The 24,023-nt window shown below is 54.3% G+C and overlaps 2 protein-coding genes across 2 annotated transcripts; both read left to right on the top strand.

Annotated features, from left to right (window-relative positions):
- Positions 1 to 16,265: 16,265 nt before the first annotated feature.
- On the top strand, positions 16,266 to 17,087 carry GJB5 (gap junction protein beta 5). Its single transcript, XM_030870033.2, has one exon. It carries the CDS (start codon positions 16,266 to 16,268, stop codon positions 17,085 to 17,087), a length of 822 nt encoding a protein of 273 aa, XP_030725893.1.
- A 3,141-nt stretch (positions 17,088 to 20,228) lies between these two features.
- Positions 20,229 to 21,017, top strand: GJB4 (gap junction protein beta 4). The gene is given in 1 exon segment (XM_030870085.2): positions 20,229 to 21,017. A coding segment is annotated over 1 exon segment (789 nt).
- Positions 21,018 to 24,023: the final 3,006 nt, after the last annotated feature.

The raw sequence follows: 24,023 nt of genomic DNA, 5'->3' as shown, positions 1-24,023 counted from the left end.
ATCCCTCCCCATAGGCCCCTTATGTGCAGGCTGTACTTAGTGACTCATTTCTAACAAAAAGAATATGGCAGAAGTAAGGATATGTTGACCATGTATGACTTCCAAGATAGGGCATAAAAGGCATTGTGGATTCCACCTGCCTCTCTCTCTCTCTTTTTTTTCACTCTAGGGGAAGCCAGCCATGAAAATGCTCAAGGAGCCCCATGGAGAGGCCCAGATGGCTGGGAACTGAGGCCTCCTGCCAACAGCCATATGAGTGCACCATCTTGGAAGTGGATCCTCCAGGATCGGTCAAGCCTTCGGATGACTGCAGCCAGTGCCAACATCCTCACTGCAGCCACATGAGAGACCCTGAGCCAAAACTACCTGGCTGAGCCACTCTGGGCCAATTCATCCACTAGACACAGGAGACACAGTGCCCAGGGCCTACAATACTTTTAGGACCCATAAAAAAGTTTTAATTTCCATTCAAGTTAGGAGAAAGAAATTTTAGGCCAAAGAAAATGCTTTAATATATAATACTAATGTATCTATCGTTATACCAACACAATCATAAAATATAATTTTTTTGGCCATGCCCTGCAGCATGCAGGATCTTAGTTCCCCAACCAGGGATCGAACCCATGCCCCCTGCAATGGAAGCAGAGTCCTAACCACTGGACCGCCAGGGAATTCCCAAAATATAAGTTTTAATATTCTTTTAAGAAGGAAGGGGCCAACAAAGACAAACATCATAATGTGGTTCTGCAGCTGCTCTCAAATTCCTGACCACAGAAACTTTGGGATAATAAATATTTGCTATTTTAAGCTACTAAATTTGGGGGTAATCTGTTACACCAAATTACCAAATTTTGAGCACCATTTGTTACATGGCCTTGTGAAGATTTGAGGGCAGAGCACTGCAGACAGGGAAGAGCAAGTGCAAAGGCCCTGGGGTAGATGTAATCTTGGCATGTTCAAAATGAACAGAAAAAAACTTAACCCCTTTCAGCCTCTGTTTTCTCATCTGTAAAATGGGGGTGGTGATCATCACAGCTCCCCATTAGTTTGTTGTTGGGGGTTAAATGAACAGTATCTGGCACAAAGTAAGCCCTCTATGTTTGCTTTTATTATCCAGCCTCCTCCTGGCCTCTATTCCTCCTCCCATGTCCTGCCTGTACCCGATATCTGAAGGCCTGAGCCATCCTCTCACCTGCCACCTCAGTCTTCTCCCACCCCTGATCTCCACCCACACGTCCAGCAGCTGGGGGTCCAGAGAGGCTTCTAGATGGGATCCTGAGAGAAATTTTTCTGGGAGAAACAGCTGTTCCACAGATGGGGATGGGAGGAATTCAAGCTTTGCAGCTCTCTCCTGAAATCACTGCTTTCCTTTCCCATCACACACTTGCTAACTTACCCAGATCCAGTGAGAGTCTCCTACAATCCTAGAAAATTCCTGATTCTCAGGCAAAGCCCCTACTTTCCACTAAAATCCCACCATTTGCCCACACATCCACCTGTGCTCTGCCGAAGCAGGGAGAAGCCCTCCTCCACCACTGTGATGGCGTAAAGGCCAAAGCAGAGTCATAGCCCAAGGTCCCAGCCACAGTGGTGGAGGGAGGGTCAGAATTACTTTACACACACACACACACACAGACACACACACACACACACACACTCCTGTACAGGGAAGTCTGAACTCTCCCTTTGCTTAGGATGAGTCCTTCAGACAGGATCACAAACAGGTTAGGAAGGAGAGTGCTGGAGTCAACAGTCCGTGGACTGGCTGGGTGTAGCAGATGTGTCCATCACTGCTGGCTCCACTCACTGCCCCTGCCAAGCAGAGACACCATATTCTGTAACGGTAATAACAACAACAACAATAATAATAATAATCTGTAATGGGAGGGTGCTTCCTCCATGCCAGGCACTGTCCTAAAACCTTTACATGCATTCAGTCCTCACAGCAACCACATAAGGCATGGACCATTATTACCTCCAATGATGAACTGAGAGCACAGAAAGGTGAAGTAACTTGCCCAGAATCACACAGGGGCCAAGTAGGGATTCAAAGCCAAGCTCTCCATCAGCAGAGTGCAGCCTGAGCCATACTGGCCTGCGTGCCCCACCCGTCTAGGCCACAGCTGCCTGGACCCCAGGGTGGCCAGTCCACAAGAGGAAGGGCAGGCCAATCTGTTGCTCTGTTAGCTAGACTGGCAGCAGGGGGCACAGAGGCCAAAAGGAGAAGCTGAGCATCCAGGATGTAGCAGGGACAGATGGCCTTCAGGGCCCGGTGTCAGAGAGGACAGAGCGGCAGTGCAGACAAGAGCCAAGATGAGATGACGGAGGAGCTACTGGGTGAGGGGCCTGAGACAACCTCGATTCTGCGGCTCCCAAGTTCCAGGCTGCTGGAGGCCTGGCGGTCCGGCACTCCTGCCCTCGGAGACCTGGAAACCCTGCTGCATCTACAAGACATCCCCTTTATGGGGCGAGCTTGGAAAAGTCTCCCATCCTGGCTCTCAGATGAGCTCTGGCCAGAACATACTGTGTGACCTTGGGCAAGTTACTTAACCTCTCTGAGCCTCAGACTACTCCATGGAATGGAATTTTGTGAGAATTCAAATAGATATTGTGTGTGCAGCAGTTTAGGAGGCTGCCGGCACATGATAGGTGTGAAGTAGATGGTAGAGACTGCCGGGATATTTCTGGTACTTTTTCCCACCACCTCCACCTTTTGGTGAACTAAATCAGGGTGAGCACAGTTCACACTTGGGCTGGGGCCCTGGTGACACTTGGCCAATGGGGCCCTAAGTGAGTTGCGCCACGAGCCTCAGGTGCCCCATCTGGGTGAACACATTGCTGTGGGACGCCTGGGTCAACTGTCCTCACCCCAGCTCCCCTCTGGGGCCCTGACCTCTGCCCAGTGTTATCAGCCCCCTTTCCTGCCCCCAGCCGACAGCTAGAATCTGCCCTGTTGTTTTCCTTTAATAAACTTATTTGGAGATAATGTAAAAATTACACAGGTAGTTCAGAGAGCTCTAGTATACCCTTCACCTAGCTTCCCTTCCTGTTAACATCTTACACAACCGTGGTGGTATGCTTACCAAAACCAAGAGATTAACATTCACACAATTCTGTAAACCGAACTCAAGATGTATTCAGACTCCAACTTCACTGTCTCTCTTCTGCCTGGTGTTTAAATTTGCTGAGTGTTCTGTGCAGGGATTGAGACGTCGCCAGCCCAGCCCTGCCCTCAAGGAACTCACAGCCTGGGGCGGGGTGGGGACCAGATATGGAAAAACAAGCCGATTACCCAGAGAGAGGAAGCACGCCTTGCCCTTAGTTCCTGCAGGGGAGGGTCTCAGTCTGAGCCAGCCTTGAGGGACGAGTAGTGCCTGCCCCCTTTTCCTCTTTCACCATCTCCGGAAGCCAAAGGGGTTCCTACAGGCCCGTTTCCCCATGACTTCCCAGTGAAGGCAAAGGCAGAACCACAAAGTAAGCAAAGACGAGGCATTCTGGAAGCAGACAGACTGACCAGCCCAAGCCCAGCTTCACCTCAGTGCTGTGTGACTCTGAGCAGGTGACTTAACCTCTCTGGGCTTCGGTTTCCTTGCTCTTTCCTTCCCTTTCTCTCCATCTCTCTTTCATACCCTGCGTTGCGGGCTCTCTCTGTCAGAAACAGTGTCTTTCTGTCTCCAGTTCATCTCCCCTCAGCCTCTCCCAGCCTTGGCCCTCCCCCCATCTCAAACCCCTTGGAGTCCCATTAATTTTGAGAGGCTGTCTGTATGGATTGCTGCCTGGCCCAGTCCTGGGGCTCAAAGAGCTGTGTAATTATCCACTTGGAGCCGAGGGGAAGTGATAACCAGTTCTTCCTCCCTCCTTCCCTGCCTGCCTCACGTTCGTCCATTTCCCTCAAACGTCCCCAGGGAAGCTGATTATGGAGAAGCCCGCTGGGTGAGGAGGGGCGGAAGGTCAGAGAAAGTGAATGGGGGCATCCCTCCAACCTCCACCAAATACTATGGTCGTGACACCCCACCCCCCTATCCCCTTCCCTACCCCGTCCCCTCAACTCCCAACCCCCACCTGGGCCCTTTGTCTGCCCTGGACATCACGGCTTAATCTCTAGACCATTATCTCCAGCCTGGAGCTCTCCTATGTTCCAGCCTTGTTTGGCCAACTGTCCCCAGGACCCCTCCCTGTGTACATTCCACTGGCCCTGAAACCTCCAAACCTGGACACACCATCCTCCCCTACTTCCCCCAACCCTACCCTCCTCCTCCTGATGTCCCGAAGCACCTGCCACCCCGGCTCTCAAGAATACACCGACATCATTCTTGCCTCACTCCCCTCGGCTAAGCCTCCATAACCACCCATTTCTCTGTTTACCACAGACACCAGCACCAGCTTCCGCATCCTAAAAGTTACCTGGGAACAGACCCCTTCCTCAGGATAGCCTGGGGTCCCTTCAAACAGGCAATGCCCGGGTCTGACTATATCATCTTCCCCCCAGTCTCCCTGCTTCATCCGTGGCACCTCTTCTTCCCAATCACTGATCCCAAACCTCTCTTACTCCTCCTTCCCCTCTCTACCTGCAGCCAAACACTCCCTGTTTTTTGCCAGGAGAATGAACTTTGGGGTCGGTAAGAACTGAGCTACAATCCCAGCTGTATCATTTCCTAACTGTGTGACCTGGAGCAGATGACTTCACTTCTGACCCTCAGTTTGATCATCTGTAAAATGGGGCTAAGGGTACCCACCTTGCAGGGCTGTTGAGAAAACGCCCAGAACGACCATCTCAAATGACTACAGGGTCAGGCAAGTCCCATGCATGAGGGAAGAGGCCGGGAGGGGTCAGTGCAAACTAGAGAGCAGATGCCTCATCAAAAGGGGGCAGCTGTTCGTCACTCTACCTATCAATGCCACAGGGAATGTGGGCCCCGCGTTGCTAGAACTTCCAAGTTTTCAAGAGCGGCCCCCAACCAGCTTTTCATGTGGAATCTCCAGATATGTATATGTTGGCAATTAATTGAAATGTTTCTTTAAGCCCCATGAAGGCCAAACAAAACATTTGCCTCCAGGTCACCAGTCTGTACTCTCGGAAGTGTGCAAGGAGTTGGACCCAGTGCCCGCGCATAACAGAGAGTCAATAAACATTAATTCCCTTCTCTGCCCTGCTTATCGATTCTCTCAAAAGGAAAAAACAAAAGTCACTCCCGGCCGTTCCTCCCACTCTACCCTGATCGTCATCATCATCTCCACGCAGCGCTCACTGGCCAGCAGCCGCCAGGCCCTGTCCATCCACAGACCCCGGCAGGGCTCTGCGCCCCTCATCCAGGGTGCCTCCCCTCCCTGGGTCCCCCCATTCCTGGCCTTCTGGGCAGAAGGGAGCTCTCTGCTTGGGTCCAACCCTTCAAAGCCCCTGCCCTTTCACTGTCTAACTTATATTTCCGACAACCTATAAAGTATTATTGACCCTAACATGCAAATGAGGAAAATGGGGTCCAGAGAGTGTACATCAGTCAACAGATACTTATCAAACACCTACCATGCACCAGGCTCCATTAAATGGCAAACCCAGGGTCACACAGAGTATTCTTGGTTGCGAGCGACAGAAACCTAAATTAAACAGACTCGGGCAGAGGGACCGTGCAGTGGGGAAACAACACTGGGTTCCAAAGATAAACGGAGCCGGAGACGCAAACATCTTCCAAGCACTCGCGTGCTCTTCATCTCTGCTTCCCGCTCTGTCCCAGGATCATTATCTCATCCAGCCGAGCAGCATTTCCAAACGGCAGGACACCAGCAGGTCCAGCGTTTATCATCAACGGACTCTGTCCCTGCGCATATTCCAAAGTCCCAGGGAAGGACCCCTGGCAGATCAGCGTGGGTTACACTGTCACTTTGGGTTGATCAGCTGACAAGGTAGGTGTGACTGATGAGCTCGGTTTGGGGCCAGCCTCACCCCTGGGCCAATCGACAGTCTACAGGAGAGCAAGCTTGTGAGGCTGGTTAGCCTAAGGACGGGGGAATCGCACAGGAAGTGAGGCTGCTGCTTGTTCAACAACAGATGTCTTAGTTTGGGCTCTCCCAAAAGGCAAGCCTGAGACACGGGTTTGCAAACAAGTTGCTTATTTGGGAGGTGATCCCAGGAAATATGGGCATGGGAATGGGGAGTGAGGCAGAGAAGGGAAGGAAGCTGGTGAAGGTATGTAATTGAGTGAGTTTCTCTGGACAACTGAGCTCAGTCCTGCTGGGGATTGAACTCAGTCTGGGAAAGACTAGGACGTGGACCTCACAGTTATCTCAACCCAAGGGGGAGGAGCCTGGAGGAATCATGCCCTAACTTCCGTAAGGCATTGGCTGAAGGCTGCCCCCCGTGAGGCGGCAATTCCCTGGCACTTCCAGGCTGCCCCATTCATGGGCAGAGAGACCCCAGAAGCCCAGAGAGCCCCGGCCGGCCTAGTGGCAGGTGCCGGCCACTGGGCACTGAGCCCACCTCCTGTAAATCACCATGTTTTACATAGGTCCCCTCAACCACCAAAGCAGAACAGGCCAAGGAGACGTGGGCTGGGTTCTGACAGCACCCGCCACCTGTACTCACCGCTTGATGGAACAAACTTTAAAACCCAGATCTGCCCAATTGTTTGCAATAAGCCATGTGGTCCCCACACTAGACCGTGACTGAGCAGAGGTGCTGAGCACCCAGGCCAGAGCCCACAGGGAGGTCCCTGGCCCTGGAATGCCGGCAGCAGAGAATGTGGTGGCCAGTGGCCAAAGCTGCAAGAACTGTACATCGGCCTCCCAACCCTCTGCAGAGGAGGCTGCGCAAACTGCCCAGAGACAGCAGAGCCCCCGGTGATTTGGGCCTGGCTGGAGGGAGGGGGAGGTACGGAAGCATTGGGCCCCCAGCCTCAGGGACAGTGGGTCTCACTGCTGCCGTGACTCAATCCGCCCAGAGCCACAGAAATAGTAGAGAGAGGCCAAGGGGCGAGGCCAGCTCCAGCCCCCTCGGGCTGAGCACAGGAGCATAGGCAGAACTGGGGGTGGGTCTAGGGCCCCAGGGGAACAGCGTGGCTATGTGCCCACCTGGGGCCCCAGGAAGATAAAATAAGAACGTTGGGAGTTCCCTGGCGGTCCAGTGGTTAAGACTCCGTGCTTCCACTGCAGGGGACACGGGTTCGATCCCTGGTCAGGGAACCAAGATCCCCCCGCATGCTGTGCGGTGCAGCCCATATTATTAATTAATTAATTAAAACCTAATATCTAAAAAAAAATAAAATAAAAAATAAGAATGTCCACCCAAGCAACCAGAGAGCTATAGCCTGCAGAGCAGGGAAGTAGAGGAATGGGGGCTGGCCGTGCCAGCCATGACCCACCATACTTTTCCTCTCCATCACTTTCCTCCACATCAGCCGTCACCCCCGGGTACAGGAATGACACTAAGTCTCAGAAAGAAAACTTGGCTTGGTCAAGGACATGTGGCTAGGGAGTAGAAGGGACTTGAGCCCGGGTCTGTGCGGGCTCTGTCTGTCACCCAGCTCTCTCCCCTTCCCAGCTCTGCTTCCTCTCTGCCGTGCCTGTCTCCCACCCTTCCTAGACTCCTGCCATCCCACAACTCCCCTCGTTCTGCAAAAGCATAGCCGTGAAGTCTCGCCAGGGATGGGAACTCACAACTCTTTCCAGGAGAAAGCAAAGCTTCTCCAGTAAAGGAGCAGGCTGTCTGGCTAAAGCCAGCCCAGGCCTCGCAGCAGACGCAGGTCAGCAGCAGAGGAAGCTCCCCCGGCGGCTGGGTCCGGCTCTTCCCCCAGAACCTACGTGACGGGGTCTCCCCCACCCCCCTCTAGGCATCTGGAGGGAGGAATCCAATCTGCAGCATCTCGTGTCCTTCCAGTGACGGAGAAGGATTGGACTGCTCAGGCCCACACGGCTGTTTACCTCTCCCCGCATTTCCCCTCAGCGGAGCTGAGACGGGCTCTCCCAAAGACATGTCCAAATCATCGGGGACAGGAATCAGAGAGCAGCGTCAGCTCAGTCTCACCCCCAGATAGCGGTCCTGGCTGAGAATTATGGCAGCCAGCATTTATTACATGTTTATTAGGTACCAGCTGTATATATTTTACATATTTTTATTCATCTGAGCCTTACAACGATCCTATGAGGTAGGTTCTAGCGTAGTCCCTATGTTCCATGTGAAACTGAGGCCCAGAGAGGCTAAAAACTTGTGCAGGGCTGCACAGCCGGTAAGCAGGATTGCTGGGGTGGGAATTCAGGCAGCCAAGCTCCAGAGCCCAGGCTCTCAAAACAGTTTCACTTCAGTACCCTTGTGCCCAAGGATCTGGCAGTGCTCTTGGCTTTTTTACTTTCGATAAACAGAATCATTCATCCATTCATCTCCGAATACTCATAAAGCACCTACTACATGCCAGGTGCTGTGCCAGATGGTGGAGATGGAGCAGCGAGCATGATTCCCATGGCCTGACCTCTGGGCCTGGTCCTCTTGAAGATTACAGACTAAAGGAGGAGAGGACATTAAACACACAAGCAAACCCATAACTCTAGGAATGCAGTTGTGACAGGGATACAAAGGAGAAGCACATGCAAAGAGAATAGATAACAAAGAACCTGACCTAGTTACAGGGGTTAAGAATGGCTTTCCTGAAAGTGACATTTAAATTGATATCCAGAGGGACTTCCCTGGTGGCGCAGTGGTTAAGAATCCGCCTGCCAATGCAGGACACGTGAGTTCGAGCCCTGGTCCGGAGAGATCCCACATGCTGCGGAGCAACTAAGCCCGTGAGACACAACTACGGAGCCCGCACGCCTAGAGCCCATGCTCCACAGCAAGAGAAGCCACTGCGATGAGAAGCCTGCGCACCACAATGAAGAGTAGCCCCCGCTCGCCTCAGCTAGAGAAAGCCCGTGTGCAGCAATGAAGACCCAATGCAGCCAAAAATAAATAAATAAATTTATTTTTAAAATAATAATAAAAAAAAATTGATATCTGGAACTTGATGGTAGCTAGCTCAAAGAAAATGAGGAAAGAGCATTGAGTCATGTGCAAAGGCCCTGAGGTGGGAAAGAGACTCCTCCGTTCTAGAAAGTGAAAGAAGGCCACTGTGCTGGAGCACAAACACGGAAGGGAAGAGGCTGGGAACAAAGGCTGGCAGAGGCCAGGTCATGCAGGACTTTATAGGACATATTAGCAACCAGAGTTTTTTTCAAGACAATGGGGAGCCTCTGAAAGACCCGGAACAGATTGTTTTAATATGATTTGTGTTTTCCAAAGATGACTCTGCTTGTGTGGACAACTGCTTAGAGAGGGGCAAGGTGAGAGCAGGGAGTGTTACATACAGGATGCGCGTAGAGCATTTGACATGGTTTCTGGCACAGGGGAGGCGCCCGGTGACGAAGCTGATACTATTACCCCATTGTCCAGCCTTCCCACCTCTCCTGAGTGAACGGACGCCACCTTGGCCTCACAGGCCAACCTAGCTTGTTCGTCCAAGACCAAAAGTTTACTTGCCTTTGGGAACAGTAGTTTTGATGGGTAACTGGTGGGGTATCGGGCCCCGATGCCTGTGCTGCCCTCTGCCCTCTGCATTCAGAAGGGAGCCTGGGGGGACGGCTAGTCTCCAGAAAAGACTCCAACTCTCACCCACCCCACACCCATGAACAGGGAGAACAGGCAGGGCTCAGCCTGAGCCAGAAGAACATGTTGGAGGCGGTGACAAGAGCCAGGAGTGCCTGGGCTGAAAACTGGGGGGACAGAGACAGCCCAGTAGAGGCCAGGGAACCAGGAAAGAGCAGAGTGGGGAAGGGATAGGGTGGCAGATATAAAACAAGATCTAACTGCAGGTCAGATGGCTCTCCAGCAGCTCCTTTGATGTGTCTGTTCCCATCTCCCCAGAAGAAGCGAACCCTTCTCCAGCTCTGATCCCCCGCCTTTCTACCTCGCTTGTCAGCTTCCTGAAAACGTGCCACCCACGGCTCTCTGGCTTCTGTCCCCATCACTCTGCAGAAATCACTCGGGCAAAAGTCCCCAGGGACCTGACCGGCCTCTCTACCGCTGGGTTTCCTCCCCTGCCCGCCCTGGTTTCCCTGTCCCTTACTGTGCTTTCTCCTCCACAAGCATCTTTCTTGCCTGCTTCCTAGACGTCAGTGCTCCCCCGAGCTCTGCCTGGACCATCTTCTCTTCTCACTCCGCACACTCTCCCAAAGTCACCTCGTCCACCCCGACAGCGGCTCCCACCACCCCCTTGGGGCTGAGAACCCCCAAAGTACATGCCCAGCTGTTGCTGCCAGCTGCTGGCTACGGACAATCCACACAGCTGTCCTCCACACCCTCCCATTCAGCACATGGAACATTGAACTAACTCCCAAACATCTGGGAAGAACTCCCCCTCACCTGCCCCTCCCCTTCCCCCCAAGCAACCTGCTCTCCTCCCGTATTCCTTCCTTCCATCAGGAGACCCACCACCTGCCCAATCACCAAAACTAGCAAACTGGGCGCCCTCCTGGGTCTTCCTCCTGCCTCCTTCCCTGCATCCACTCAGAGTCCAAACACTGCCAGTTGTATCTGACAGCTATTTCCCAAATCCACCCGTCTGGCTCATCTCTTCCCCAAATCATTGCAGTAATTTTTTTACTGGTCTCGCACGCCTCTTCCTTCGAAGAGCGGGAGCTTTCTAAACATACCATCAATCCTCATTATTCACAGATTCCATATGGGTGAGTTTGTCTAGTCACTAAAATTTATTTGTTTAACCCCAAAATCAATACTTGCAGTGCTTTCGCTGTCATCCGTGGACACGCACAGAGCAGCAAAACACTTGAGTCACCGATGTGCACATTCCCAGCTGAGGTTGAACAAGGGGTTGCTTGGTCTTCTTGTTTCAGCTGATACTGTAAACAAGTGCCCCACTGGAGGTTGCTTTAGTACCCCTTTTTTGCATTTTTGTGCTTGTGGAAGGTGATTCTGCTGTTTAAACTGGCCCCCAAGCGTAGCACTGAAGTACTGTCTGGTGTTCCCAAGCATAGGAAGGTTGTGATGGGCCTTAGGGAGAAAATACGTGTTAGATGAGCTTTGTTCAGGGGGACTTCCCTGGCAGTCCAGTGGTTAAGACTGCTTGCTTCCACGGCAGGAGGCACGGGTTCAATCCCTGGGTCCCTAAGATCCCACATGCCGGGGCCAAAACAAAAGAGGATAGAAAGATGAGCTTCGTTCAGGAGTAAGTAATAGCGCTGTTGGCCATTGAGTTCAACATTAATGATTCAACACTATATATAATTAAGGTGTCTTTCAAGAGAAACACACGTAGAACAAGGTTACGTATTGATCAGTTGATGAAAATGCTGTAACCAGAGGCTCGCAGGAACCGAACCCTGTATGTCCCCTACTGGCAAAGTTTCAAGATTTGCTAATTCAGTGTTTGTGGTGACTTACAGAACGAAACTACCATGAAGAATGAGAATTGACTGTACCAATCTGAACACATAGCCTCCTTCCTTCCCCCAGGTCTCCCTCTGCACACAAGATCAATCCAAGCCCCTTAACACAGTGTTCCAGATCTTTCACGGTCCAGAATGTCCTTGCTTTTTAGTGCCCCCACTGCTGCCTCCTCCAGCCCACTCTCCAAAGCTCTTCCATCATCCTTCACTGCACACTCTATGCCCTCTGCCTCAAAGGCCTGTCCTCCTCATCTCCTCTTGGTGAACTCCTACACATCCTTCAAGACCCAGCTTAAATGTCACTTTGTCTGGGTCTCCCTCTGGCAGAACTTGACACTCCCCTCTCTGTTGTATGTCTCTTATAGCTCTTCTCACAACGTTGTACCCGATCCATTCATGTGTCTCCTCTCTCCTGTACTTGGCAATCATTTGGAGGAAGCACGTGGAGGGGGACAGATATGTGTGACTCTCTTTGCAGGGTGTGTATATTTCATACATCATTCATTCCAAAAACGTAAACAGAGGCCTAACGTGGTACCTAACAGGCCCCATACTAGGCACTCAGGGCCCAGCACTGCCCCACAAGTGTGTAGCATCATGCCCATAGTGTGGCCTGGGTGGAAGAGTGTGTGCATGTGGGATGTGCCACACTCGCTGTAGACCTGCGGTGTTTGTGGCTCTTGGACACACCGTCCATTGAATTCAGGCCCCGTGTGACCTGCTGATAAAGGGCATCTTAGAAGCTAATTAGACCAACAGGCTGCGACCAGGCACTCATGAGAAACCCTCCCGGGGCACCTCCTGCCTGCTCTCCCCACTCCCCAACCATCACTGCCTGACCCGGGTTTTGCCTTTTTAACCCAAAGACATCATCCATCCACATGAGATTTCCTCTGGCGAGTAGTCTGTCTCCCCCTCCTTTCTCTGCCTTCCTTACATCTCAGAGAGAAGAGATGAACAGGGAAGGGGGGAGGAAGTCATTTTGGGTACCCACCACGTGCCAGGTGTGTGCGGGCAGTTCACATACATCAGAGGCAGTGGTAGAAAGCGCTTCCTTTGTGCCGGGCACTGTTCTGGCACTGTGTCTCTATTGGCTGGGCTAATCTGTGCGCCAACCCTACGAGGTAGGCAATGCTATTGTCCCACTGCACGGATAGGAAACTGGCACCACATGCAGAGGAAGAGGCAGAGCCGGATTCAGGCCACGCAGCCTGCACTCAGGCACCGCCCTGCATCGCTCTCACTGTCCTCACAGGACACCCCTCACGGGCACAAAATGTCTCATTGTACATCCGAGAAACAGGGAAAGTCCCCAGATCTGAAGGAACCAGAGGTGAGATTCAAATCCAGGGCTGTGAGATTCCAGATGCAGGGGTGTGGGCCCAGACGTAGGGGTGTATGAGCTCCAGATGCAGATCTCCCCTGCCTTAAGGCAGCTCCTTCTTCTGCCTCACCCATTAGACAGGGAGGCACCTGCTCTGGACAGGACTCATCCACTCCAAGGGACCCCAAGTCCCTTCTGCTGGAACTCACCCTCAACGTCCTTCTTACATCTCTGTGTCTCTGGGACCCTATCTGTGTGCCTGCCCCGGGCTGGGAGACCCTGACAACCTCTTCTGCTCCTCTCTTTATCTGTGTAGCCCAGCCCCAAACACAGCACCTGGCACACAGCCGTGTCTCAGCAATGATTCTTGAATTCAAAACACGGGCTGATGGAAGGGCTAGTGTGTCTGGTATGGGGGTAGGGGGCAGCCCCTCGGGGTCGGGGTAGACAGTGAAGGGCAGTCAGCCATGAAAGGGTTGGGGAGGAGCTTGGTGTACGTGTTTGGGGAGGAGTGGGGCTGTGTGTGCAGGGGAGAGGGTGGCTTTCTGTACAACGCCTCAGATACTCAGTGTTGGGGTGCAAAGACTGAACTAGATTCCAGCAGCAATGGGAAGCTGGGCCCAGAAACTGTTCCACGAGCTCTTCGCCATCATGAGAGGCTATGCAGCTGGTACTAGACTTATCAACTGGTAATTAAGGTCAAGTTGGTGAGTTCCTGGGGGTCAGGGGCTGATCCATGTTATGTTGTGCTCACGACAAGCCCCTAAAAATGTCCGTTCATGGGAACTGATTTGCTCATTCAACAGGCGGGTCCCTGGAGCAAATTCAATTAAAATCAACTACTCCAATACAGTCTGATGAGAGTGTGGAGGCTGAGGGCAGTGGAAGCCCCGAGATGGGGCCCTAAGCCACCTGGGGCTGCACAGTCAGGGAAGGCTTCTTGGAGGAGTAGGCCAGGTGAGGAGAAAGGTGAAGGAAGGGCATCCAGGTGGGGACTATTGATGGGCAAAAGCATTTGGGCTGGAGAGAGAATTTGGGACTCATGGCATTTCCAAAGGTAACTGAAGCTGTGAGAACAGAAGGCCACTGAGCAGCAACTAGAGAGGGAGGAGTGTCTGGAGCGGCCCATAGCGTCCCAAGAAGTGGCAGTGGGAATTTCTGGAAAGGATAAGAAGCCAGGTCAGGCCTCGGCTTCTTCCACACAAGGCCAGGGATGGGAAGACAAGCGGGGACTCAGAGTGGACCTGTGGTTGTCCCCAAGAGGATGCCAGGATTTGGGGCCCAGCCCCTGGGAGGAGGGAACCCCTAAATTTCCTTGGCCTCATCAGAGGCAGTCTGGGGAGGCTGGGGCCCAGCCAGTGGCAGTGCCTGACGCAGCTCCTCCTCCTGGCCGGCGGCACACCCAGGCTGCCTGCCGAAACGTGCAGCCTCTGTCCTAGGAACGGGCTTCCCCAGACACTCTCCCTGGTTCTGACATGAGTTCCCGCTGCCTGCTGAGTTCGACGGCTGGCAGCCAGGAGCCGGTACCCAGAGAGCCCTGAGGAGTAGCCACTCAGGTAAGGCCATCTGTGTCCAGATGTGCTCTGCCCCTCAGCACACCTGGAAGGGGGAGACTTCTCTGGTGGAGTGCCGGGGGAGTGGCCTGAACACAAGGCCGCCCTGCGTCCTGATGGTGGAGGAATGAAGATGGGCCCCCCCCTCCTCTGCTCTGAGTTTTTCCCCTTTCTCCCCAGCTGAGCAGAGGTGGGAGCCAGGGACTGAGTGGGAGAGGGGCTCCCAGAGGGGCCAGGAGCTAAGCAGATGGGGCAGCTCTGCCTGGGCCTGCAAAACCCCGCCAACCCCAGGTTGGGCTGGGCGGAGCACCCCTGGGCTAGAGCCTCCTTGGGCGTTCCCTGAGAAGCTGCCAGGAGTTCCACCCACCTTAAGCAGGACTGAGCAAAGACAAGCGGATTCACCTGGTGGAGGAGGGAGTGGACACAGCAGGCAGCTTCCCGAAACCCAAGGAAAGGGGCCCAGGCCCAGAGTGTGGGCTCCGAAGCCAGCCTGCCTGGGTTCAAATCCCAGCTCTGCCGCTTACCAGCTGTGTAACTATGAGCAAACCTCTCTGTGCTCCACTTTCCTCATCTGTAAATTGGGAATAAAACATATACCCTTTTATACAGTTTCTGTATTGATTCATGCAAAGTGCTCAGAACAGTGCTGGCGCTGCATAAACACCCGATAAATGCTGGCTTTTATCACTACCCTGCCCATCTGCAGTGGATCACGCAGCTGGTGGAGGGGGCGGCGGGGGCAGGACAGCACAGTCACCTTTGGCCTAGACCAGCACTAACCCCTTAGAGCAAGAGGCTGTGCAGACAGGCTACCTGAGGTCCCAGGGAGCCCAGTAGGGTAAGACCACCGTGCACAGGTCTCAGTGGACCGCCCCCAGGAGCCAGACAGAGGAATTCCAAGAGAGGCCGTGGGCGCCCCTCACTCTGAACCATAGTCACATTCCCTAATTGGAGGTAAATCTGATTCCTGTGTGTTCATCACACCAAACTCGCAAGCAGAACTGACCAGAGCAGCATTTCCCATTTCGGTGTCTTGACAAGGCTGTTCTACAAGATGACAAAAAAGGGTTCTACAGTCAAAGGAGTTGGTGCAATGCTGCATATTCTGTCCTCCTTTGGGAGATTCATAATGTGAATTTATTAGCATGGTCAAGTAAAGGGACCTATTTAACTGTGTGCTGAACATAGTGCTTGACTACTTTTCTTGAACACAGAAGAGAATCCTTTTCTCTTGCTGCTTCTGTTGCCAGCCTATTGAGCAGGGTTCCATGGAACACCAGTTTGGGAAGCACAGGAATACCAGGCTACTCTACGAAGCCTATTGTATCAATATCAAGAGAATCATCGCTTTTGTTTCAGCTGCATTGCCATTGGCCTTGCTTCAAGTGAGCCGCACGCGAGCAGGACACTGCCTGGATATTTATGGTGTTACACCAGACGGGAGTTTGGGGACGAGGTTCCAGCCTCCTCTCTAGCCCCATCCCCCAAACCAAGTAAAAGGCAAAGAGCGGGTTCCCCTTGGGAGGAAGCTGTCTAAGGGGAGACAGCCTAGCTCAGAAAGGAAAGGAGAAGTCATCCCCAGGTCTGACTCGCTGAGGAGGAGGGCCATGGTTGGGAGAGAGAGGGAAGTCAGCATGTCCCACCTCCTTAAGACCTGGGAGGACGAGTGGCTCCCCGGACCCGCCTTCACCCACTGCTATGGGGAAGAGTTGGGTTCTGGGCTGAATGACCTGTGCTCAAGGCCCAGCTCTGCACCTCATCGTGTGTGACCCTGCACAACCCCTCTGAACCTCAGTTTCCCTCAGCTGTAAAGGGGACGATAATAGAACCTAGCTCCGCCGTGGCTGGGAGGATCCAACCCAGTGACACTGTCCTATAAGGTGCTGAGCGTGAGCGTTCTATAAACTTGGGAAATGACAGTCATCCTCTCCCTGCAGTAGCGGCCGACGCCCGGGGCCACCATGAACTGGGGGATCTTCGAGGGGCTCCTGAGCGGGGTCAACAAGTACTCCACAGCCTTCGGGCGCATCTGGCTGTCCCTGGTCTTCATCTTCCGCGTGCTGGTGTACCTGGTGACGGCCGAGCGCGTGTGGAGTGATGACCACAAGGACTTCGACTGTGATACCCGCCAGCCGGGCTGCTCCAACGTCTGCTTCGACGAGTTCTTCCCCGTGTCCCACGTGCGCCTCTGGGCCCTGCAGCTCATCCTGGTCACGTGCCCCTCGCTGCTCGTGGTCATGCACGTGGCCTACCGCGAGGCCCAGGAGAAGAAGCACCAAGAGGCAGCAGGGAAGAACGGCGGGCGCCTCTACCCGGACCCCGGCAAGAAGCGGGGCGGGCTCTGGTGGACGTACGTCTGCAGCCTGGTGTTCAAGGCCGGCGTGGATGCCGCCTTCCTCTACGTGTTCCACTCGTTCTACCCCAAATACACCCTCCCTCGCGTGGTCAGGTGCCACGTGGCTCCGTGTCCCAATACGGTGGACTGCTTCATCTCCAAGCCCACGGAGAAGAACATCTTCACTCTCTTCATGGTGATCATGGCCATCGTTTGCATCGTGCTCAACCTGGTGGAGCTGGCCTACCTGGTGAACAAGAGGTACCGGGAGTGCCTGCTGGTGAGGAAAGCCCGGGCCATGGGCCTGGGCCACCGCCGGAACTGGGCCACCGCTTCCTCCAAACAGGACAACCTCTGCTTGGGTGACCTCACCTTTCTGGGCTCAGACGCTCCCCCTCCTCTCTCACCAGACCACCCTCGAGACCACGTGAATAAAACCATCCTGTGAGGGGCTGCCTGGTCAGGCCTGGGTTGGAAGGACCCGGCAGCCAAGGTGCAGCCTTGGGGGTGGGAGCGCTGTGCGGGGAGTGGGGACAGGCAAGAGGGAGGGTCCGACGACCTGGGTTCAGATCCCTTTTCCCCAGCTCCTACCACCTACCCCAGCTGTGTGGCTTTGGGCAAGTTACCCCTCGGAGCTGAACCTCGGCTTCCTTTTGTGTACAACGGAGATGATGAGGCACCCCCCAACAGGGCTGCCGCTGTGAGGAGGGGCTTAATATGAGAATGGATGTGCACATGCCTTCAGTGTGTGGTGCCCACGGTCAGGGCTTAATAAAAGTCAATTCATTCACTGATTCAAGGTGACCTTTGATCCTTCGACCTTTGCGAGCCTTATCAGGTCATGGGGTCAACGTCTCTGCCCCTGCAAAGGGCTGCACTTGATCTAGCCAGGTAAGAGCGCCCCCAGCACTCCTGTGGGTGTCATGCCCCTTGCTCGTGCTCAAGTCTAGCCTTTATCCCCAGTTGCAGTTTTAGGCCCATGGGTTGTCTGCAAAGAGAATGGAGCTTAATTACACGGGGAACCGCGTGTCTCAGTGGAAAGTTAATGGACTTTTGAGTCATAACACTTGCATTTGAACACAAGTGCCAGTGGAACTCTGAGAAAGCGACTACAGCTCCTCTCCAAAATGGGTTAACGATGCTGAGCTGGTGGGGTCGTGAGTCTGGATGAGCTCACGACTGCGGATGGGGTTAGCCGGCTGTAAAAAGGCCACGTAAGCATTAGTCACTGGTGTTAGGAAGTGCTCTATAAATGCTTGTGGGAAATGAGGCAAAGGAGCCCCTCCCTGGCTGCACATTAACGTTCACTGTCCCAGGCCCAAGGCCTCTCTGCAGCCCCCACTGCGTCACACTCCGACTTCCCTGGAAACCCAGGCCCACAGAGGCTGGGCAGGGAGGCTGTGCATTTCATGCTGCGACCTGCATTCCTTGTCTCCACCAGGGCAGCGGTGCCCTTGTCCAGAGAAACCATGGGCAGGCCCTCCCACGCCCTACACAACTCACCAGCAGCCCAAGCTCTAGTCCCCAGAAATGCCCTGCCAGGGTAGAATGCAATCCTGGACTGGATCATAGACCCATAGATGTCAGCTGCTGAGGGCCTCAGAACCAGGCTTCCAGAGAAAAGGTAGGAGAGAGGCCTGGGGACAGGGGGACGGGGGCAATAGGGCAATGGGAGGGGGACAGGGACAATGCCATCTGGTGCCAACCAGGTCCCGAACACGAGGCTACCAGGCTCCTGCGCCTGCTCGGGCAGTGTCCCTGCCAGCACGGGGAGCCAGACCCAGCCATGCCTGGCCAAGCTGCAGAGAAGGCGTGGGCCAGGGGAGAAGAGACACGGGTGTTTGCTCTGAACGTGGGCCCAGCAAGCCCGCCCGCCTACCTGCCTGCCCACCCGATCGCTCTCATTTGGTTCACTGGCTCAGAAAGCTCCCCCAGCAGGGGAGTGAGGAACAAAAGCTGCCTCCAGGAGGCCCTCAGGCAGATGGGCAGACAGACCGGCCCAGGGGCAGGAGACTGGCTGCTAGACCCAAGAAAGGTGAGGACCAAATCGGGAAGGAGGCTGGTCTGGGAGGCAGGGATGGGCTGACGATCCCCAGGGGACCTCGGGCTGTGGGCCAGACTTCAGGGAGGAGTAGGGGGGACAGAGGATCTCTGGAGAAACCCCAGCGAAGCCCCAAGGAGGGGAACAAATGTCCTGCCAGACCAAAGGGAGGACAGAAGACTAGAGAAGAGATAAATAAGAGGAGGGATGAGGAAGAAGTGGGGTTTCGACTGGGTTTAGCAAATGTCTATTGTGTGTTCACTGTCTATTGCTGAGTCCTGGGGAATCAGAGACGAATGATATGCGGAGGCTGCCCTCCAGAAGCTGACAGTCTGGCACGGAAAACAGGTGAACAGACCATTTAAGTACCGGTGAGGCATTCTTCCAGAAACGATGGAGGAGGAGGCTCAGAAAATGTCCCAGAGGCACAAGGTTTGAAGATGCTGATACCTGAGTCAGGGATAGGGGAGGGCCCAGGGCCAGAGGTGGAAAACGATGTCACTGCAGGTAAGGGGTGTGGAGGATGGAGCACGCAAGACACAGCCTGAATGAAACAATGGCCTGTGTGGGCAGCAAACAGCCACTGAGCAGACGGAGAGGGGAGATGTCCCTGAAAGAAAAGGTAGATGGTGGGGGGAGGACCGTGCCAGAATCTTAGCTCTGTCCCCTCCCCAATCCCTCCCAAAGGCTGGAATGGTTGGAATTCCAGAGGAACCCACTGTGGTCAGGACAGTCAGCCCTCAGGCCCAGCACCAAAAGAAGGGGTGGCAGGATGATACCAAGCCACCATGGTTCCAAAGAGCCTGTTTCATTTGGAAGGGAATGTCAGGGTGGGGGACATCCTGGAGCCGGAGAGGAGAATGAGGATGGATATCACTCACCCACCAGGCACAGGGCCTGGCTCATGCTGGCGCTCAGTTGGAGAAAGTTGAAGGATAAAAATCCACATCCCTCAGATTTCCCTGGCGGTCCAGTGGTTAAGACTCCATGCTGACACTGCAGGCAGCACGGGTTCGATCCCTGGTAGGAGAAGCTCTGCACGCTATGCCATGCGGCCAAGAAAAAAAGATGCACATCCCTCCCGTCCTGCCGGGTCCAGCCCTGGGGGCTGATGGGAGAGCAGATCATCCAACCCACACTTTGTTACTGTTTCTTTAGAAATCATGTGACGCCGCAGGCCTGAAGGTTGGAGTCGATGAGGTTGGTGGGCACATCATGCAGGATGATTACCCGTCACATGTATCTATTACTTTGTAGAATAAAATATGCCCTGATTTTGGAAGATGGAAGTTCAAGACCAGCTCTGCCACTTCCAGCCGTGGGCCTTGGGCGTGTTCCTCTCTGGGCCTTAGCTTACTACCCCGTGAACTGGGGACAATGGCAATCCTTACCCCACCGAGTCATTGCCAGTGTGGACATGATGATACGGTGGTCGTGAAATGGTTTGCCAGTCACACCCTTAATGAAGGTTCCCATTTCCAGGTTCTCCTAGGCCTTGGGACCCCCTGGTCTAGATCATCCACACGAGGAACAAAGGCCACAGTCAGCATGAACTGGGCGTTCCTGCGGGGCGTTCTGAATGGGGTGAACAAGTACTCCACGGCACTGGGCCGCATCTGGCTGTCCGTGGTCTTCATCTTCCGCGTGCTGGTGTAGTTGGTGGCGGCCGAGAAGCTGTGGGATGATGAGCAAAAGGGCTTCATCTGCAACACCCGCCAGCCGGGCTGCGCCAACGTCTGCTACAATGAGTTGTTCCCCGTGTCCCCCGTGCGCCTCTGGGTCCTGCAGCTCATCCTGGTCACGTGTCCCTCACTGCTCGTGGTCATGCGTGTGGTCTACCGCCAGGAGCGCAAGCGGAAGCACCGCCTGAAGTACGGGCCCGACGTCCCATCCCTATACAACAACCTGGACAAGAAGCGGGGCGGGCTCTGGTGGACAGACCTGCTGAGTCTCCTCCTCAAGGTGGCCGTCGACTCTGGCTTCCTCTACATCTTTCAGCGCCTCTACCAGGACCATGACATGCCCCACGTGGTGGCCTGCTCCGAGTCGCCAGGCCCCCGCACTGCGGACTGCTACACCTCCCGGCCCGCGGGGAAGAAGGTCTTCACGCACTTCATGGTGGCCGCAGCCATGCTCAACCTCAGTGAGGTCACCCACCCGGTGGGCAAGAGGTGCCCGGAGACCCTTGGCTCCAGATGCCGGGGGTCTCAGCGCTGGACTCACCTGCCCGAGACAGGCCTACCGTATGCCCTCTGCCAGGGGGAGCACCCCCCGGATGGGAACTCTGTCCTAATGAAGGCTGGATCAAGCACAGTGGATGCAGGTGGGTATCCATAACCGGTGAGGTCAGCAGCTGAGACCACCAGAGCCTCTGCCTGCTCCCTAAGGCCACGGCAGGGCAGGTGAGGAACGTGGGTGTGGAGCTCAGGAGACCCACCCAGAGGCTAATGCTGGGAAGCAAATTGGTCTCTGGGTCCTCAGCCCCAGGGAAGGAAGGTTGATGGCTGGAGGGGATTTTATATATGGTGATAGGGTATGTCAAACCCTTAATAAATATGATTTTCTCAGTGTTTTGCAGACCAGGGAGGGAGTGATGGGAAGGAAAGCAGGGGGGTTCACAATGGACCTTGGAGAGGAGGCCAAGACCGCTCAGTGGGCCTCTGAGCCTGGAACCTCAGATCCAGGTTTACCCATCACACACACACACACACACACACACACACACACACACACACAGGCACACCACACTCACACACCCACACCACACACAGAGCATGCCCCCAGGACATGGTGGGAAGCCCAGAGGCTGACCCAGGTGTCTCTGGACTCTGCAACCAGCTGGTCAAAGCAGGAGGGGAGGGACCCCAGGAGACCCTGTGCCAGCATGAGTTGGTTCTCAGTGAGTGTCACTCAGATGAGTGCACATGGCTCCCCCATTCCGGCCTCCCGAACCCTGCCCAGCACAGGTCCCCAGAGGTAAGTCCCTTGGAGGGTAGGAGAGGCAGGCCTGCTGTGCGTGGGGCAGTGCCGAGAGCACGTCCCGGATGGGCAGTCTGCCAGTGTGTCTAGGAGGCCCACGCCCACAGGCCAGGGACCCACGGACAGCATCCAAGCTAACGGGCCCCTCACAGATCCTCAAGGATGAGGAACTTCCCTTCTCTTTACTGGCTACACAATCCCTCATCCTCCCCTATACACACCACTCAGACCTTGACAACGGCCAAAACCAGCCTAGACTTGCCCTGAGTCCCAGAACACACACAAATGGCTCATGGGACAACCATCTGGGAGACCCCCAGGCATCTCCCACTCGGCAACCCCCAAACTGACCACATCATCTTCCCCAAACCTGCCCTCCTCAAGGATCACCACCCCCCCCCCATGAATAACACTGCCATCCGCCCAATTGTCTAAGCCAGGAGCTAGCCTGACATCCTCATCTCCACCCCATCTCCCAGCCCCTCACACCCCACCTCCCAGTACAGCACCAAATCCCACTAATTTCAACCCCTAAATGTTTCCTGAATCTACCTCTCCTCTCCCACCCCACAGCCTGACCACCTCCCACTGGGCCTCTCCCATCTGCCTTCCTCTACGGGGACAGAGCGGTTGTGTACGAATCTGACCACATCATTCCTCCTGCTTTGACAGTCTTTCCAGCATGGCCACCACTCCCATTGCCCTCCACCTGGCCCCGCTGACCTCCCCATCCTCACCCCCACCCTCCTCATACCATCATAACACACCAAAGGGCTTGCGGATCTCCAACCAGACACATCACGCTGGGTCGTGTGGGAGCTTTTGGACATGCTGTTCCCTCTGCTGGAATGCCCTTCCTCCCTCCGCTAGGACGCTTCCTCAAACCCCAGGGACAGCCTCAACCACATTCTCCGTGCGCCAGCCTCGCCTGTACCTCTGCCATTCTCCCCGAATTGGAGGGGTCCCCTCCGCGTGGGTCTGTAAGCCCTTCACGCACAGGACGATGAGCATCCAGCTCCCTGCTGCCTTCAATAAAAGTTTGTTAAATGAGTGAAGGGGCGATGAGCTGCTTGACAGAAGGGACCGTGTCTCGTTTATCTGAATCTGAATCCTCCACCACACCTAGCCCAGGGAGTTCAGCATGGTGTTTCCTTGCTTGTGTTTTGTTGTTTTAACTAATCCAGCCTAAAGGTTGTTTGTTTGTTTTTTTAAGGTATTCAGCAATTATTCTTTATTGTTACTGGAGCTGATAGATACTAAATCATTTAGGAGACACCATTTCATAGGTAGTATACATCCCTTAATCAACTTCATTGTTGGGGAGCTAGAATTCGAAAGAAGGAACATCGTGCCAGCCTCTTCAGCTTTCCAGGGGAACTTGGTACTTCTTCCCAAGGTATCCACCCCCATCATACAGTGAGGGCACAGCGGCAGGAAGCTTAGGTCTGAACGGAATGGCGTTATGCAGATACACTGAATAAGTCCATATTACATATCTTTGGTTGACTCAGTCTCCCACCCAATAGTTTAAAAACTTCAGTTCACATGTGGGCACCTTCATTCATTCTTTTATTTGTTCATCTAAAAATAGTTATTAAGCACCATTTGTGGGTGCTTATCAGCTATCAGCATCCTTCCCAAGAGGGAAGCTTTGGGGAAACTGGTCATTCCATTTCTGGTACCTCCACACAGCCTAAAGGTTTTTATAGGTGAGGAAACTTTGGCCTAAAGAGGGAAGGGGACCTTCCAAGCTCGCAGAAATAAGCTGAATCTGTGGGGGGCTGTGTCCCCCATGATCCCTGGAGAGCCTCCAAGCCCACCCCTGATTATTGAACAAGATCAGAGAGCCACCGCATCTTAGGTCAGGGTCCCTGGAAGCAGAGCCCATGGCAGGAATTTGTGTGCATGTAAGGAAGGAACAGAGGAAGCAGGATGGCAAGGGGGAGGAGCTGAGCAGGGTGTGTGTTCAGGGAAACTCAGCCTTAACCTGATTGATCCCCATGGGATGAAGGGCATTTGGATCATAAGTCCCATCACAGCGTTGTCCCCCCGGAGGAAAGGGCATCAGGCTTAGGAACTCCCATAGCCGTCAGTCATCGGTTTCACCCCAAGCAGGAGGGCTGGCAGGAGGGGTAGGTGGCTCCTACTCAGTCAAAGTCAATTCTCCAGGGGAAGCTATAAGCCATGAGTGGATGTCCCCCAGGAAAGGGGACATGGGCAGGGCACCAATACCATCCACTGAACTCCCGACCTCAAGAAACAAGGTGGCCCCCACTGCCAAGCTGTGACCACGCAACCCTGGGGAACATGGTGGCCCTCTAGACCAGTTCAGAACCAGACGGCCCCCAGCTGCTCAGCCCAAGG

This window comes from Globicephala melas, chromosome 1 (genome assembly GCF_963455315.2).
Source record: "Globicephala melas chromosome 1, mGloMel1.2, whole genome shotgun sequence".
NCBI classification, from domain to species: Eukaryota; Metazoa; Chordata; class Mammalia; order Artiodactyla; family Delphinidae; genus Globicephala; species Globicephala melas.
Note: the sequence above shows the minus strand (reverse complement) of the source record. Positions and strands in the feature narration are given on the sequence as shown.

Coding starts and splice junctions, on each gene's coding strand:
- GJB5 (XM_030870033.2), top strand. CDS start 16,266: ATGAACTGGGGGATCTTCGAGGGGCTCCTGAGCGGGGTCAACAAGTAC.